This window comes from Gigantopelta aegis, chromosome 6 (genome assembly GCF_016097555.1).
Source record: "Gigantopelta aegis isolate Gae_Host chromosome 6, Gae_host_genome, whole genome shotgun sequence".
Classification (NCBI taxonomy): Eukaryota; Metazoa; Mollusca; class Gastropoda; order Neomphalida; family Peltospiridae; genus Gigantopelta; species Gigantopelta aegis.
In genome coordinates this window covers 81,683,585-81,703,196 of record NC_054704.1, presented here as the reverse complement: position 1 = coordinate 81,703,196, position 19,612 = coordinate 81,683,585, and the positions used below count along the sequence as shown (strand labels likewise).

Genomic DNA, 19,612 nt, shown 5'->3' with positions numbered 1-19,612 from the left:
CAGATATGACCTAATGAAAGTTATGACATTAACATCTTACAATGGGATACAGGAGTATGAAACATTGCGTACATTTGAACAACATGAAATGCATACATGTGTACAAACACCACATGTGTTTTTTTTTTTTTAGTGCAGTGACGTATCTGTGTGCATTTGTGGACAGGGTGAAATGCGATTGATCATGTTGGCATTACAAATGGTTATATTGTATGTAACGTAGGCCTATCCCATTGATTTTAATATAAAAATTAATTAAAATTTGCTCGAAGGAAAAAACCCCCCCAAATAACGTTTTTTTTATTTTTTTATTATTATTTCGGTGTTTACAGGATGAGGGGAGGGGACGGCTGTGCCCAAATTATTATTATTATTTAAATGTTTTGACCTTCTATATGTTCTTGTGCCCCCAAGCTACTATAGAGCATCTCCCCCCCCCCCCCCCCCACCACCACGTGCCTGTTTTACAACTACCTGCTTACCTGTTAATGATTAGTGGTGTGTAACCACAGTTTTACAAGTTTGGAACTTTCCAATGTGTGAAACAATAAAAAAAAAGGTTACAAGTATGGCCAGCGGGTGTATTTTGATTTCATTAGACCAGGCACATTACAGTTCACCTCTGAAATAGGTTTTACACACATTTTTTCCCCCCGAAATAGCCGCAGGAAGCCATTAGTAATAACATCAAAAGTCCCCAAGTCTATCTGGTGTGCTATTACAGTAACTAGACGTATACTTGTCCAGTAACCAGATTACGTTAGTAACCCATTTCCGTTATATAGCATTGCGATTTTTGTCAGGTCGACCATTGTTTTAGCTTCGTACACAATACATATAACATAACATCATTTGAATACTGTCCATTTAAATATATTGTCAACATTCTTTTTACCTTCACCATGTCAAAATAGTCCTGAATTCCATATCAAGCATGTCATATCATAGCCCGAGTACTCTTGACTGTATGAGAGCAAGACGGACATTTGGACATAAATACGCTCTCATTACAGTCAGAGACCAAGCTATGTAAGTTTTTAACAATCGCCGACCACCAAAAAGTAGTCAAAGATTTCCGTTCTAATACCACAGCTATCCTATGTTTGACGTCAAATACATTTACACCGACCATTTTCAAGTTTCTTTATTTGAAAAAAATCTGATATTAATCACTAAATACCCACAAAAAGAAATCAGACAGCACCCACATTCAGCTAAGCTTCGGCAAACTCCGAACAGCAGAATTCTAAGTTCGCCGACCTATATTGTGACGTTGTGTCACATGATCGTCCACTCAGCCATTTTGTCTTCCAGGGGCCGTCTCAAAACGACAAGTGCCTGACAATCACAAAAAAAGTTTGTTTTGTGTAACGATACCACTAGAGCACATTGATTCATTAATCATCAGCTATTGGATGTCAAATATTGTAATTTTATCGTAGTGTTAGAGAGGAAACCTGCTACATTTTATTATTAGTAGCAAGTGATCTTTTATAGGCCTATGCACCATCCTACAGACAGGATAGCACATACCACGGCCATTGATATGCCAGAGGGGTACACCTATAAAGCAGGCATACGACTCATAGATCAAATACTTTTTCACCTTGAGAAAACATGAATTTAATATTGTTTCTGTGTGTCTGTGTATGTTTGTGTGTGTGTGTGTGTACCACTCTCTGTCGCTTTGGTGATTGTTCACAGCCCAGTGGTAAAGCGCTCACTTGATGCGTTGTCGGTCTGGGATGGATCCCCGTCGGTGGGTCCATTGCACTATTTCTCGCTTTACCCAGTGCACCACGACTGGTATATCAATGGCCGTGGTATGTGCTATCCTGTCTGTGGGATGGTGCATATAAAAGATCACTTGCTACTAATGATAAAATGTAGCAGGTTTTCTCTCTAACACGATAAAATTACCAAATATTTGACATCCAATAGCCGATGATTAATGAATCAATGTACTCTAGTGCTGTCTTTACACAAAACAATTTTTTTTTTGTGGTTGTCGGGCACTTGTTGTTTTGAGATGGCCCCTGGAAAGCGGAATAGCTGAGTGGGTGATCATGTGATGCAACATCACAATATAGGTCAGCGAACTTAGAATTCTGCTGTCCGGAGTTTGCCGAAGCTTAGCTGAATGTGGGTGCTGTCGGATTTCTTTCTGTAGTGTGTGTATTAGTGATTAATATCTGAATTTTTTTTAATCAAGGAACTCAAAAATGGTCGATGTAAATGTATTTGACGTCAAACATAGGAATTGTTGTGGTATTAGAGCGGAAATCTTTGACTACTTGGTGGTTGGTGATAGCCAAAAAATAACATAGTTTGGTCTCTGACTGTAATGAGAGCGTATTTATGTCCAAATGTCCGTCTAGCTCTCTTACAGTCAGAATACTCGGACTACCTTCACTTAAGTCAAAATAGTCCTGAATTCCATATCAAGCATGTCATATCAGAAGGACTATGTCTTCTTTATAAAATTATATTACTTGATAAATGTATCCATCTAAACTCTGTATTTGATTATTCTTTTGTTAAAGTATCTACTATAGTTGGAGATCTGTTTTGTATGTATACGATAAGAAAAGAAAAGAAATTCAAGAAAATATCATTTGAAATTCTATGAGTAGACAACATTCTTCACTTTACAGGAAGTTTTGAAATCAGCCAGACCCGAGGCCACCAAGGCAATCTTTCTTATAACTGATGGCTTTTCCAATGGTGGAGACCCAAGACCAGAAGCACGGAGTCTGAGACAGACTGGGGTCACCATCTTCACGTTCGGCATTCGAAATGGCAACTTCAGGGAGCTGTATGACATGGCGTCACACCCCAAGAATGAAACCTGCTACATCTTGGAAAGTTTTGAAGAATTTGAGGCTCTGGCGAGACGTGCTCTGCACGAAGGTGAAGTTTTGTTGTTGTAAATACAGTGAAACCTGTCTAAACCAGATCATGCTAGGGATCTAATGTTTCTTTGATTTCGACAGGATCTGGTGTTTAGAGGGTCACGTTTTAGAAGTTAGAAAATTTGTGACCATGAAACTTGGTCCGTTTTGATAGGATTCCAGTTAGTTCACTCGGGTCCAATTTAGTCATGTTTCACTGTAATTGTTTGTTAATTTACATTGTATGCCCCATCTTGAACATAAGTACACAAATGCTGACCAACAAGAGCTAACAAAACCCACACCAACAAAATTCCAACCTATAGTTGTTTATTAGGTTCATAGATAATATTTAAGATTTGTGTTTGTTAACAATTAAGATCAAATGTGAAGACCGCCATTACTGAAAACAAAAAATACAGTTTGTGTGATTAACTTGAACCTGAACCATTGGCCACAAATATGCCTACGGTTGTATTCTATGTCACTAGGTTAAAGTTCAAGGTCATGGTTACTAAAAAATTAAAATGATCTTCATAATTCAAGAAGAAAATTGTTCTTAACACCAGTTGTAAATATTATAATTTCCTGTTTCTGCTTTACAGACTTACATTCTGGGATATACATGATGCAAAGACATGATCGGTGTAGCAGTTTGTGTGAAGATGGCAACTGTTGTCATCCCAGGGCCACGTGCGCATGTGGCACACACACAGGGAAGTACGAGTGTCTTTGTGGTCCAGGTTATTTTGGAGATGGTTTCGGACAAAAGGGTTGTAAATGTAAGTTATGTCCACTCTTATCAGCAACTGTTTAAATGCAACCACATATTCTAACTTTAACGACATCCTAGACATATTATTTAATGAACTGGTATTCACATTACCAACATTTTCAACCATATACTTGGGGAGGATAGGTGAGGGATTAGCGTCACTTTTAAAACAAAAGAAAATGTTGATAAAATAATCAATTGCAAAATCAACATTTTTGTTGTACATTTCTATTAAGGGTGATGAAAGAAAGAGTACTTTTTGCACACCTGTGAAAATGTTGATAATTGTGATTGGCTCCCAGGTGTCAACAAAGTTCAACATTTTTTTTTAAAGTTAAAGATTTATTAATCATCAGCTACTGAATGTCAAACAGTTGGTCATTGTGGTCTTCAGAGGAAACCAGCTACCGGTACCTATTTCCATCAGACAGGACAACACATACCACAGCCTTTGATATACTAGTAGGGTGAGGGGTGTCTACAGAAGAGGTTTAATCCTATGACTCTAGCACCTCAGGTGAGTGCTCCAACAACTGAGCTAAATCCGCCACAGGTGGCAAGATTATTTGCAAGATTATTTGCCACTGCTTACTGTCACACAAACTACTTTTAACTGGCAACAGATTATTTGCCACTGCTTACTGTCACACAAACTACTTTTAACTGGCAACAGATATTTGCCACTGCTTACTGTCACACAAACTACTTTTAACTGGCAACAGATTATTTGCCACTGCTTACTGTCACACAAACTACTTTTAACTGGCAACAGATCTATAAGGACATAATATATGTGTATATATAGAGGTGGTTGTTTTATATATAAGATTATTTGCCACTGCTTACTGTCACACAAACTACTTTTAACTGGCAACAGATCTATAAGGACATAATATATGTGTATATATAGAGGTGGTTGTTATATATAAGATTATTTGCCACTGCTTACTGTCACACAAACTACTTTTAACTGGCAACAGATCTATAAGGACATAATATATGTGTATATATAGAGGTGGTTGTTATATATAAGATTATTTGCCACTGCTTACTGTCACACAAACTACTTTTAACTGGCAACAGATCTATAAGGACATAATATATGTGTATATATAGAGGCGGTTGTTATATATTGTCAGACTATTGGTTTACACTTCATCACACAAAACCACATGAATCTGAATATTAACATCACTACAATTTATTGACTGAGAATACTCTTTTGTAACTAAACATGTAATGTGAATTAAACTGAACAAGTGTAATATGTGTATCAGCATTTATTCTGGACAGAATATATATTATGAGTTGTTTGGTAAATTAATGGCACAAACATTTTTGGCAAATGTATTGCTGAGTATATTCGCCAAATTCAACATGATTTCGGATTTGTTGAATGACAGCTTAAATGATGAATGTTGTTTTCAGCATGTCCGGCAGGCACTTACAAAGATTTCACAGGTCCAGGCAACATCGAGGTGTGCACACCCTGTCCTGATGCAAACCAGGTGAGCAAACCTGGAACGACATCTCCTAGCTCATGCACATGCAAGAAAGGATACGGTCCACAGAACTCGTCCGACTGTTCAGGTAAACACACGTACTGTGTAAGAGGAGCAGGTGGCTTTTTATAGCTTGTCCTTGCATGCATAAATATGCATTCTTTGTATTATTGTAATAATATATATATATATATATATATATATATATATATACAGAGCCTCACGTGTGTTGTTTTCACTTGCTATTTATTGCACTTGTTTATTTTACACAAAAATGTACCACTCGATGCACTTTACAGTGTGGATTATATTCTTGCGCAATAAATAGGAAGCTAAAACAACATAAGTGTAATTCTTTATTTATTACATACGTTCTTTTATTTTTACCAAAAAGGTTTTTAATTTAATGTCAAAAGATGTGACATAAGTGCAATACTCCTTTCATGGAGTTACATTAAGAATGATACTGTGTGGCAATCTGTAAGTTTCAAATAAAATGAGACGTAATTTGCAAATCATATATGACATATTGTAAGTAAATATTTGTAAATCATATATGATGTAACAAAAAGGCGCTACTTCCAGTAAAGATAAAAAGGGAATTTTCCATAAAAAAGTTCCGGTCCAGATCGCACACATGTGATACAAGATAAATTTATCACACTGTTTAAAAATGTATTTATCAATAGAGTAAGATTGAACAGGTATGTAATAAAATTGCAAACTTTCTACTGTTATATAATTTTCTCTATTCTGATTAAACAATGTTGCTTAAAAACTGAATGTTATGCTTTGATAAACCTCAAAAGATTATATCATTACGTCAAATGGGACGTCATTCATAAACAGGTCATAGAAAGGACAATAGAAATATATTTATGTATATTTTTAATGAAATAACTTGTGTTGTTTGTAATCATAAGAATTGGTTGTATTTATATGTGAATTTATCGATGTATAACAGTCACAAATTTAGTATAAAATTTATTGACTATGCTAAGCGATTTTATACAATTTGTAACTGTTGTACATGACAAATTCACCAAAATTGGCAAACAGTCATTATCTGTACCAAACTCTACACTTTGTTTTAATTTAGCACATTATTAAAGGTTTTTAGCAGCAGCAGCACATTTTTTGGTTACAGATTTTTACGTGTCTAATAAAAAGTAATTGTTAGGCAAAATTCCATGGATGAGATCATTCCTGCATTTTGGGTAAAATAAGTTAGGTTGAGGTACACATGACATGTTTTAAAAAAAGGAGCAGTCTGTTCACTGTTTTAATATTTTGTTTTCTAAGTTTTGTATTTCTTGTTTTGCAGTTTTCACATGTCCTGTGCTGGAGGCTCCTAAAAATGGCTACTTCGTGAATAACAAGTGCAACAATGTGTTCAATGCTGCATGTGGCCTGCGGTGCCGACCGGGCTACGAGCTGCATGGTAGCAGCGTGCGCATCTGTCAGGAGGATGGCTCATGGTCTGGTCTGGAGAGTGACTGCATCAGTAAGACTCCGATATCTTTACAGTTTTTTTAAAGTTTTGTTTTAGACAGTTTTAGACCCCAAAAATTATTGGTAATTTTGTCAGAAAATCTGTTTTAAAATTATTGTGTGTTTTTTTGGTGTTTTTTTTATTTACAGATACCCTGGTACAAGTAACTGCCCCAATCCAGGAAAAAGGGACAGGTGGTCTTCTTGACCTAAGAATTATGTTTTTACTTCTTCTAAAGACACTAATGAGAATTCTAAATAATCTGGAATTATTGAAAACAGCACCAATATTTGCATGACCGTGGTGAAAGATAATAATTCTGTGAATGTTTTTTTTATTACATAGGACTACTTTCATGCAACACATTTTCTCACTGATATACATTCAAAATAAAAGTTGCAGTTAGGCAAACGAAATATAAGAATTAAGACTCTTTAAAGCAGTGTTTTTATTTCATTTTCAAATCAGCATTTTGGTGATTTGATAATAAGTCTCATCTTTCACAGATATAGAAATGTTTTTGTTTTTTTGTCCTCTGTAAGATATGCATTCTATATGTACCTATATTTGATGTTTCAGTGAAGACATGTCCACCCTTGCCTTCCCCAAAGAATGGCCACATGATCTGTAACCACGATGACTTTGCCTACTCAACGGTGTGTCGTTTTACATGTAACACCGGATACAAGCTTGTTGGGTCCAGGAAGAGGACATGTTTGGCTATTGCCTTCTGGACGGGCATTACTACCAGGTGTAGAGGTAAACCTGATACAATAATGAAAGATTTTGATGGTTTATCCATACTTTTACAAAGAAAGAAAAATATGTTTTATTTAACAAAGCACTCAATACATTTTAATTATGGTTGTATTGCATTGGAGATATGGTCAAGGGCCATAGAGATAATTAGAGAGAAAACCTGCTACTACACTCCATGGGCTACTCTTTTCACTTAGCAGCAAGGGATCTTTTCTATGCACTCACGGACAGGATAGTACATACCACTGTCTTTGTTATGCCAATTGTGTAGCACTGGCTGGAATGAGGAATAGCCCAATGGAACCACCAACAGGGATCAATACGAGATAGAACACACATCAGGAGAGCACTTTATCACAGGGCTAAGTCTCATCTTTTACAAGGAGATAAAACCCTTAAATTAAAAACAGTTACTACCTTTATGTTTACAAAGGGATTGAGAATGGTGAATGTTGGCAGGACATGATACCTTTTTTGAGGTTTTACAAAGACATCTTGTAACATATGGAAATGGAAATGGAGAAAAACACTTGAAATAATATGTTTTAGGCAGAACTATTTCCTGGGTCCCTTTTGGCTTTCTTGTTTATCCTGAATTCTCATGCTGTGCCCAGTTAGCACCTTCTGTTAGTTTTCATCTCTTCAAAAAGATGTCATGTGTCATTTAGCATGATGTGACAATCAGTTAAAGAGGTCTTAATCATTGCAGAGATCACTTGTCAGCCATTGGGCAAGTTACAAGATGGAAGCATACACCCAGTGGTTTGTACAGTGGGTGAAGTTCCCTTTGGAACTACATGTCAGATGAGTTGTCACCCGGGATACAACCTGTATGGAGCTCACACTAAACAGTGCACACCGGACGGAAACTGGGCGCCGGCCGATGGCAAATCCAACCAGTGTATTGGTGAGTGGGCAATTAGTTGTTGGTTCAAGACATATGACAGAGCTTTGTTAGCACATGTAACACTATCGTTTACCATGACATTTACGGTAACACACATTACGTTATTTTTGTAAACTCTCATGAACTCTCTTTGATTAAAGCATTGCTCTTTGGGATCACCAGTTCTTGGTTGTTGTGTTCTAAATAACAACATTCTAAATGTTATTGTTACAGCACATATAGTGAACTCCATTGAAAACGCATCACCCAATTTTCAGTTGTTATAGCTAAAGCATGTGTGATGTGCTATAAAATACACAATAACCCAAACCATTGTATACAATATTTGCATTATTTATTGCCTACCAACTACAAATCTGACTGGTGCGTTTTTATTGGAGTTCAATATATTATAGTGAACCCCTGAAAACCAGGCACTGATTACACAAAAACATCCTGAAATGTCAGATTATTAGGATTTGGCATCTGTTGTCCTATTCACCGGGATAGACCGGGATAGACCCTACAAGTAGCTAATTTTACCTTGTAGTTAGATTTTTTAATGTACACATGAAAACAAACTAAAAACCCAGAATGTTTACCTCAAATCCACTGTCTAAACCATAGGAAAAATTACAGATAAAATTTTTTGCTGAAGAATTTAAAAAATTGATAATCACATCAGTAGAGTCCAACCAATCACATTTTGATTATAATCAGTCATTGAAATGAACATCACAACTCATCTATAAAATCATTCTAAAGACAAAAGGAAAAAAGCCATTAGACTTGAGGCTGCCAGCTACTGTCTCACTAACAACTACATTTTAACCCTGACATTACAGATGTGTTCTGGGACAATAAATAAAAAACAAAACAAAAACCCTATGTTTTAGCTCACTGCCTGGGACAGCATGCTTGAACCTTAAATGGACATATAAGCATGAACATAAATTGAAAATGATGCATTTCTGTCATGCACGGATGAAGTCGTGTGAGCCAACTCTTTCGTCCATGACAGGAATGTGCTACAACAGCTTATTCTGAACATGCACATAAAACCCTAGCTCACTCACTCACTCACTCACTCACTCACTCACTTGAAAATTAAATGCCCCCAAAAAGAATGAAATCTTTTATAAATATATCCTCATTTAAATTTTTTTCCAAGATGAATCACCACCATTCTTACAATGCCCCAAGGATATCTTGATAACTGTTGACGAGGAGGAGAGTGAGAAAGAAGTGATGTGGCAGGTTCCTGTGTCCGTTGACAACTCGGCTTTCTTGCCCACACTAACAGCCATTCCGGAAATCTCGCCCCCAGCCAAGTTTCCCATTGGCAGGACCTCTGTGATCTACATATCAGAAGATTTCAGCAAGAATAAAGCCAAATGCAAATTTTATGTTCGTGTTGTGGGTGAGCTATATTTTATATTAATCCTGTTACAGATATGGTGTATTTTTCCTATTACTTGATCCTACTTCAAAAGTAATATGTTACTTCTGTTTAAAAGGAATATATTTTTTATATTACTCCTATGTCAAATATAGCCTAATATATATTTTTTATATTACTTCAGCACTGGCAATTCAGAAAATTGTCTCGTCAAAACCAAATGGTGAGGCAAAAGTAGTACCTTCTAACATTAATATTTTTCTTCAGTAGTTTTAATGACATTGGCTAATGTTGATGTGAATTGCTAGAGGTGTTACTCTTGCTTGAACGGTAAATATTATACCTGCTTTGAAAGTAATAAGTTTAAAAATATATATATTAAAATCAGCATATATGCTACTAAATTATTACTAGGGATATACCAAGTATAATGTCATGATAAACAATTTATGCTTATCTTAAATTTGTGCAACATGTGATCAATGAAACAATGATGTTTGGATGTTCCATACTTCACCACAGTAATGCATCACTACAATTAGCCTCGGTGGCGCAGTGGTTAAGCCATCAGACTACAGGCTGGTAGGTACAAGTACCGGCTCCAATCCAGAGGGAGTTCTTAAGGGCTCAGTGGGTAGGTGTAAGACCACTACACCCTCTTCTCTCTCACTAACCTCTAACCAACTAACAACTAACCCAATGTCCTGGACAGACAGCCCAGATAGCTGAGGTGTGTGCCCAGGACGGCATGCTTGAACCTTAATTGGATATAAGCACAAAAATAAGTTGAAATGAAATGAAACAAAATATAAGCAGTTCATTGAACACAATAAATGCAGTTGCTTTACTTGACATAGTTTTTCCAAATATCTAGTTTACTAGTTGGTATATTTTATTTATTACTACTGTTTCAAGTAACATAACTGTTTCAGATAAAACACCACCAAGAGTTGATCGCTGTGTGTCCCCAGCACCAGTTGTCTCCCCTAAAGAGTATGCCACAGTTGGGTGGGAGAAGCCTTTGTTTTCTGACAATTCTGATGACGAACTGCAAATAAAAGCATCTCACCAGCCTGGCTTGTTTCCAAAAGGAACGACGCAAGTGACGTACACAGCTTATGACACGAGTGGCAACAACAACACGTGTACTCTAGAAGTCCGTATCATACGTAGGTGAATTACATCTTAACATATTGGAAAATTATTCACCTTCATTGTTGCTGCACATTTTGTTTTTGTTTTAATTCACAGATCCGCTGTTTACAAGAAAAACTGTCAGGGAGCAGATATATTCATATATTCTTGTCGGGGAAATATTAATCTTTTTCATTTTTATTTTAATAATAATATTTTATTAAAATGTTTTTTTTAAATATGTTACATGTTTTTATTGACCGCACAAGGTTAATTAGTGCAACAGTTTGTTTTGGGGTCACCAAAAGTATTTTCATCAATAAGGTTAGTTTGGCTCAACGTAAGAAGTTCTGAAAATAACTAAACTACTGTTTTTTGTGTGAATTACTTCTACAACTTAATATGTTTTACTCTCTTTAAAGAGATATGTATCTTTTCTGTTTCGAAAAAGTAAATTTTTGGAATCATCAGGACCATTTGCTAAAATTTATCACTAAAGCTGTACATTGTAAGTGATATGTAATTTAATGGTAAAATATCTGTAATTGCTGAACATATTTTTCACTAATAACTAGGGTCGGTGTCTTTTAAGTATCGCGTGGGGTGAGATGTAGCCCAGTGGTAAAGCTTGATGCACGGTACGTTTGCGATTGATCCCCATTGGTGGGTCCATTAGGCTCTTTCTCTTTCCAGTCAATGCACCACAACTGGTATATCAAAGGCCGTGGTATCTGCATATAAAAGATCCCTTGCTACTAATGGAAAAATGTAGCAGGTTTCCTCTCTAAGACTCTAGTGGAGTCATTAAACAAAACAAACTTTAATTTGAACTTTTTAAGTATCTCAGTACAAGTCAGATTGTGACCCACATATCGGGATATGTATCATATAAATACACTTACCATTTCATCTGTTATTGAGTTATCTTATGTATTAGTAATCAAGGAACCATAACCCATAAAAATTGTGTTTGCTTTCATGGTGTTTACAGCTCATCCCTGTGAAATTCCCCCGCCCCCAGTCAATGGTAACAGGACGTGTTTTGACAGGGATGATGCTGTGGTGTGTACGCTGTCATGCAAGCCAGACTATGACTTTGCCATTCCACCTGCTGAAGAATACACCTGTCTTTCTGGCAATGTTTGGAAACCTGTGGAGAAAATGCCATTCCCAGATTGTTCAGGTAATAGATAAGTTTTCAACTTCTAGATGGAGATATGTTTGTGAACAGTCTTAAATATTAGAGGTAATCAAACCGATTGATTGCCTGCCTATCACATGAATTAAATTTTGGGAGAACAGTTTTCTGATCTTCTCATTTAGGAGAGGGGAGAGGTGATAGATTTAAAAAAAATTTTTTTTTTAATAATTAAACTTATGAATGCACGGACATTCTTGTATTCCCAGATTGCTTCCTATATCTGTTCTATTACTGCACAGAAATATCTGTATTTTAACAGCATAGAAAATCCTCTTTGCTGGATTTTTTAGTACTGCAAGTTGGTTTTCTTTTTCTTTTCTTTTATTTCAGTCCGTAACATTTCCAACCACTTGGTTCAGCCTGCCACACTGACGTTCACTGGCAAGTTGTCATGTCGTGAAAGCAAGCTCCTGAAAAAAATTGACAAAACATTTGAGACAAAAGTTTCTGACCGGGTTTGTATTTGTTTAATGTTCATTGGTAATTGAAAAAAAAATTAAGGTGATAATTAAAGATGCAAATAGAATCTTCTTTTTACTAAAGCTTTCCGAGTAACCAGCATTAATGTTGGGTGTGTGTGCTTTTTGTTTTTACCAAAGTACCCAAATCATATTTTAATAAACTTATTTTTACTAGCCATCTTATTAAAAATGGAGACAAAGTAACCTATTACTACTAAATTGTGGGGAAAACAACAACAACAACAATGTTCTTATTGTGAAACATAATAAGTGAGTAATTCTACTTCAGGTTTCTGATCTGTGTGAAGAAAATGTCATATGTGGAGTGGAACAGATTGAATCAACATGTGAAGAAAATAATGGTAAATACAACTTACTTGATCCACTTAGTATCCGGATGCACATAAGGCCATTTCCAGCGATGACCTTTAACTGTTGCCTGTGCAGTCTCCATCCCAGCTATCCTCACTATTATTCTTAAATACAATTTAAGTAGTACAAAATGCTACATTGTAAACTGATGGCGAGTGTGTTCTGTATTGTGATTGGTTAATTACATTCTTTTTCCGAGATCAAATGAAAATAGCACCCGGAAAGCTAATGACATCATTAGAAAGTGACGTCATTAGCAATTGGAACAGGCAAAGTTGATGGTTCAAGGGTCTACAGTTAGATTGTAGCCAGGTATTTTTTCCAAGAAATACCAAGTACACAGTTAGTTCCGCAGAAAAACTATTAAGTTTACAATGGACATAACCATATGGATTTTTTAGATTTGGGAGTGTTATTGTCTGTTTGATGTCCGCAACTGATTCATTTTTAACCTCAGGCTTACAACTCAGGCTTACAATAACACCCGCAAATCTAAAAGATCCATATGGTTATCTCCTAATTGTTTTGTGAAATCAGGTTTGTGCAAACCTTCATTTAAATATAGTATACTGTATTCAAATTCATAGACCTTTGGTGATTTGCTAATTTTTGGACTAATGACATCAGTTTTAATTTAGGGACTAATAACATTTATTTAAACACATTTACACTGAAGACACGAATAATGATGTGAATAATTTCAGTTGTATGATTACAGAGTTGCAATGTTTAATCCTATATTATCATACCTCTAATGATAAAGGCCTATGTAATATTAAAACATGGCACTTACAACAGCTGGCTGCTTAATACATGTCAATTTGCTACTATTAAATGATTTGGGAGAATACTGAAAACCAGATTAATATTTTTTCTCACAAATATACCCCTTAATGCATGCATATAAATTTCATGACTTTGTGTTGGGCACATGAAATTTATTGACACATTTTTACCTCCCAAGTTAACAGTAGTCAGGTACACTCTTAAGACTAAGACTGGTACATGTAGCTGATTAACTGAAGTGACTGCATGAAAAGGTGTGACAGTATCTTTCATTAAGAGAACATAATTTCTGCTTTCAGATTTCAACAGGGTTCCTCTGGTGCTAGAGAGGAGACGCAGAAAACGAAGTACACGCAGACAGAGTCAGCCTAAGAGTTCAAAGACAACATGGAAAACTACTCACCTGAAGTACAATTTCAACCTGCAAGGTAAGAAAAGCCCTGTAATGGAACATACAGAATACTATACTAGTTTTCACTAGATTTCAACCTGCAAGGTAAGAAATGCCCTGTAATGGAACATACAGAATACTATACGAGTTTTCACTAGATTTCAACCTGCAAGGTAAGAAATGCCCTGTAATGGAACATACAGAATACTATACGAGTTTTCACTAGATTTCAACCTGCAAGGTAAGAAATGCCCTGTAATGGAACATACAGAATACTATACGAGTTTTCACTAGATTTCAACCTACAAGGTAAGAAATGCCCTGTAATGGAACATACAGAATACTATACGAGTTTTCACTAGATTTCAACCTGCAAGGTAAGAAATGCCCTGTAATGGAACATACAGAATACTATACGAGTTTTCACTAGATTTCAACCTGCAAGGTAAGAAATGCCCTGTAATGGAACATACAGAATACTATACGAGTTTTCACTAGATTTCAACCTACAGAAATGCCCTGTAATGGAACTACAGAATACGAGTTTTCACTAGATTTCAACCTGCAAGGTAAGAAATGCCCTGTAATGGAACATACAGAATACTATACGAGTTTTCACTAGATTTCAACCTGCAAGGTAAGAAATGCCCTGTAATGGAACATACAGAATACTATACGAGTTTTCGCTAGATTTCAACCTGCAAGGTAAGAAATGCCCTGTGATGGAACATACAGAATACTATACGAGTTTTCGCTAGATTTCAACCTGCAAGGTAAGAAATGCCCTGTGATGGAACATACAGAATACTATATGAGTTTTCGCTAGATTTCAACCTGCAAGGTAAGAAATGCCCTGTGATGGAACATACAGAATACTATACGAGTTTTCGCTAGATTTCAACCTGCAAGGTAAGAAATGCCCTGTAATGGAACATACAGAATATTATACGAGTTTTTACTAGATTTCAACCTGCAAGGTAAGAAATGCCCTGTAATGGAACATACAGAATACTATACGAGTTTTCACTAGATTTCAACCTGCAAGGTAAGAAATGCCCTGTAATGGAACATACAGAATACTATACGAGTTTTCCCTAGATTTCAACCTGCAAGGTAAGAAATGCCCTGTGATGGAACATACAGAATACTGTACGAGTTTTCGCTAGATTTCAACCTGCAAGGTAAGAAATGCCCTGTGATGGAACATACAGAATACTGTACGAGTTTTCGCTAGATTTCAACCTGCAAGGTAAGAAATGCCCTGTCATGGAACATACAGAATACTTTACGAGTTTTCGCTAGATTTCAACCTGCAAGGTAAGAAATGCCCTGTAATGGAACATATAGAATACTGTACGAGTTTTCGCTAGATTTCAACCTGCAAGGTAAGAAAAGCCCTGTAATGGAACATATAGAATACTGTACGAGTTTTCGCTAGATTTCAACCTGCAAGGTAAGAAAAGCCCTGTAATGGAACATACAGAATACTATGCAAGTTTTCGCTAGAAGTCATTTTTATGAATCCATCAACAGAATACTATGCAAGTTTTCGCTAGAAGTCATTTTTATGAATCCATCAACTTCCCACATTAGTATCAGATTGAATGAAAGTGAGGTCAGGTACCATGGGAAGTTCATGAGTTTCATAAAAAATGTATCTGGTGAAAACAAGTATGGTATGTTATTTATTACCCACCATCAAATAGTGAAAAATCTGACAATTACTTCCAACATTACTCAACTAGACATGCGAATGCACTCAGCTTAGACCAGAGTTCATGCTTATAAAACTTTTAAATCTAATGACATCACACGCATACAATTTGTATGGCGTTGTCATGACATAAGTGTCTCAGACTCTATTAGAGTCTTGAGGGTGGGACGTAGCCCAGTGGTATGGTGCTCGCTCGATGCACGGTCGGTCTAGGATTGATCCCAGTCAGTGGAACCATTGGGCTATTTCTCGCTCCATCCAGTGCACCACGATTGGTGCATTAAAGGCCGTGGTATGTGCTATCCTGTCTGTGGGATGGTGCATATAAAAGATCCCTTGCTGCTAATCAAAAAGAGTAGACTATGAAGTGGCGACAGCGGGTTTCCTCTCAATATATATGTGGTCCTTAACCATATGTCTGACGCAATATAACCGTAAATAAATTGTGTTGAGTGTGTCGTTAAATAAAACATTTCTTTCTTTCTTTCTATTAGAGTCTCAAGTCTAGACTCTAAAAGTTTTATAAGCACTAGGCAAGGGAAGATGGCAGCACTTACTGACACAACGTCATGTAGCAATTAATACACACCACCAGGTGCATATGAAATTTATACGACACCCAGATTTTCACCAGGTGGATAATAAAGAAAAGTATTATCAGACTGATCCCATTGATGGTTGTTTATCATAGGATAAACAAATGCACCATATTGTGGCACAGTCTTATACATATACTGTCCAACAGATGGGACAGCACATACCACAACTTTTAAATATAGTTTGTTTTAAAAGCCAACAGATCCACTGGTAAGAATTGATCCACTGACCTTTGTACCTGAAGAAAAGGTTCTGAAAGAGAAAATGCAGTTATCATCTTGAATTCCTTATTTTTCACAAATCCATTTGAGAGAACAGTGTGTGAGATTTGTAGCATGACAGAACAATATCAACATGTGCTGGGGATCACCTTAAAGACATCTGATTGGCTGATCCATGGTGATAACCTAAATAACAAATCCACACTGTCCACTGAAATTAACACAACATACTGACAAGTTAACTACAAATGCAAACACCATAAATAAATTTTAGTTAAAAAAGTTATTATTATTACTATTATTTAAAAAACAAACAAAAAACCCTGCTTTTTAAGGGTATATAAAAAATTAAAATATTACATATACCATTTATTTTACAATGTATTAAATTTTTTTAACTCACTTTCACTTGTTAGATACATTTTGAAATGACTCATAAGATAAATGATATTCAACAATCACTTGTGTAATATTCTCTCTGTCTTGTGTTATAGCCATGGTGTCACAAACCGGAGATATAAAGGAGGACAACAGAAGACAACAACTAATGATACACAACGTCAAAGCAATTCTCCGCACACTTCAGAACGAGACTAAAATGGGAACGTTCAACTTAAACCTTGGGGGTTTAATTGTTGAATTTGCAAACGTGACTTTCGATCCAAATGATCCAATATTTGTGTGCGAAGAAGGAAGTGTGTTAAAAGATAGTACATGTGGTTGGTATATTTAATCCATTAGAAATAAAACCTCTATACAATTATATTACATTTTGCTATTTATTATAGCGTAAACTCTGTTATTGTGCCTTTGTCCAGTTACGGTTCAGGCATGTCTCTCCCACACCCGATCTCTGGCATGCTATTTATAGTTTATTAGAATTGCCATATAATTCAATTAAAGTATAATATTTACAAATTCATAGGAGTACAAATGATGTCATTATTAAACAAAATGTAAAACTCTGCATGCTTGAATTTTACTTTTACAGATAATACATTAATCTCCTATATCTGGTAGTCTAGCCATGGTGCATATTGCACATATTATACCACTTCATAAACCTAATAAGAGACTGGATCTAAATGTTAAAATCTGGACTTTTAGAAGTGAAATAAACCACGACTACTCCAGATTTCTAAAGTTATTACCAATAAGTCTAAATAATTCCCAATACTAGGCCATGTATTCTGAATTATTAATATGTTGGAGGTTTTTTTCCAGTGCAATGTCCGTTTGGTACCCATTTCAATGTGATAAGCAAACTCTGCCAGAGTTGTCTGCTCGGAACCTACCAGCCAACATTGGGTGCTCTTGCATGTATGTGGTGTCCTGTGAATCGGTCGACTGAAAACATTAACACAAAGCAGATCAACAAATGCAAAGGTAGATCCATCTTGATCAGTTATTGTGATGTACTGAAAATTACGAAATGTTAGCGAGCATAAAATTTTAGCAAATTTAGCAAGGCCATACAATATGCTAATATTTGATGACGGTAACTTTAAAGAGACGTACAACAGATTGTTCCGATAAAATTTTATATGATTGTTTTGTGGGTAATTAACTGAACACAACAATGGCTACATGCTATTGATTAAACAAAAATGGTAGCAAACAACAAGTTACTTAACATGCACTTTACTGCAATTTGATCCAAAATTTCAGTTGTTTATAAGATGCATAACATCAAAAGAGATTAAAAGTTTTATTTCACCTAATCTTATAACTTAAGTTTACATTCTTTTTAGTGTTTAATATGATGACCTCACTAAAGTTTTATGTCACTAAGATGTCACTTATTTGGAGTTCGCAAAATTTTATGATTTACAGGAGTCATTGTGCTCATATCGAAGTTTAAACCAATAAGTCCAATCATTATATGGTCAGATCCAACAAATTTTAGAACAGAAATCTTTGGTTTTAATTACCTAATGTTTTGTCCATCGAAATAATATTTGACATGTAGTTTACAATGAGATGAATATCTATGGACGTAACTGTCAGTGATACCAACTAGGCAAGACATTTAAATCTGAGGAATTCTTGTGTGGGTTTTTTATGCAGTAACATCAATATTATGCAAATGCATGTCACCACAGATTAAAGGAATAATCCCGGCTGGTAAATTAAATCTGTATAAACCTGTATAGAATCTAAGTCATTCTGTGGCATCCTCTGAAGATGGGCAGGGGAGTGCGAACAGCTAGCTTGCCTAGCCCATAATATATTGATCTATGTAGGCTGTTTTACACTTACTGGCATATTTAAAAACTCAAGCCAAGACTTTAAGAGCCGAATTTACAAAGCTTATTTTCGACTTACTAACATTCTTAAACACCTGCATTTCAGAAAAACAGGCTTTGTAAATTCGATCTTAAAATTTTTATATATTGGGGACAAATTACGAGATCAGTTACAACTTGTTAAATCCAAATTAAAACTTTACTCATTTTTAGCACTTACATTTGAGTTTATGTTTTGAATACTTTTTTCTCGTTCCAGCTCAGTGTCTGCCTGGTAGCTTCTCTGACAATGGCCTGGAACAGTGTGAGACATGTGAGATAGGATTCTACCAAGAGGAGTATGCACAGACTCGGTGTCTGCCCTGCCCCAGAAACACAACAACGAGGAAGCGAGGCAGTAGGAGAAAGGAACAGTGCAAAGGTATAACAGGGAGTATTTTGATTTTAAAATTTTAATTGACAAATTAACAACTACCGGTACTGTAATTGGCCAAACAAACCAAAAAGTAATTTATTACAGTTGTAAAATTTATGATTTATACCGGGAACATGGTGTTCCGTATTGTGTTGCAATTTCTATACGTTAGTTTGTTGAATTTTAAAACTTAAATTCCATTATTTTGAAAGTAAGAAGGAAGAAAGTCGTGATTGAAACAGTTTCTTTCTTTGAGTCAGATAGTGGAAGATTTAGGTGGGGTTTTTTGGGTTTTTTTTTTATCTATGGAAAGTATTCAAGCTGTGAAATAACAGTAATTATAAAATTGTGAAAATTTCCCATTTTACAC

At 35.7% G+C, this 19,612-nt stretch overlaps 1 protein-coding gene across 1 annotated transcript in view; it reads left to right on the top strand.

The window, feature by feature from the left end:
• LOC121374752 (sushi, von Willebrand factor type A, EGF and pentraxin domain-containing protein 1-like) overlaps window positions 1-19,612 on the top strand; it is a 75,306-nt gene that overhangs the window by 2,228 nt on the left and 53,466 nt on the right. The window contains exons 2-16 of the mRNA XM_041501860.1: window positions 2,655-2,910; window positions 3,497-3,673; window positions 5,095-5,256; window positions 6,493-6,672; window positions 7,240-7,419; window positions 8,129-8,326; window positions 9,477-9,725; window positions 10,637-10,873; window positions 11,830-12,021; window positions 12,370-12,494; window positions 12,790-12,862; window positions 13,958-14,086; window positions 17,076-17,300; window positions 17,806-17,967; window positions 19,087-19,248. Coding sequence (XP_041357794.1) covers window positions 2,655-2,910; window positions 3,497-3,673; window positions 5,095-5,256; window positions 6,493-6,672; window positions 7,240-7,419; window positions 8,129-8,326; window positions 9,477-9,725; window positions 10,637-10,873; window positions 11,830-12,021; window positions 12,370-12,494; window positions 12,790-12,862; window positions 13,958-14,086; window positions 17,076-17,300; window positions 17,806-17,967; window positions 19,087-19,248 — 2,707 coding nt within the window. The remainder of the gene's footprint in view (window positions 1-2,654; window positions 2,911-3,496; window positions 3,674-5,094; window positions 5,257-6,492; window positions 6,673-7,239; window positions 7,420-8,128; window positions 8,327-9,476; window positions 9,726-10,636; window positions 10,874-11,829; window positions 12,022-12,369; window positions 12,495-12,789; window positions 12,863-13,957; window positions 14,087-17,075; window positions 17,301-17,805; window positions 17,968-19,086; window positions 19,249-19,612) is intronic.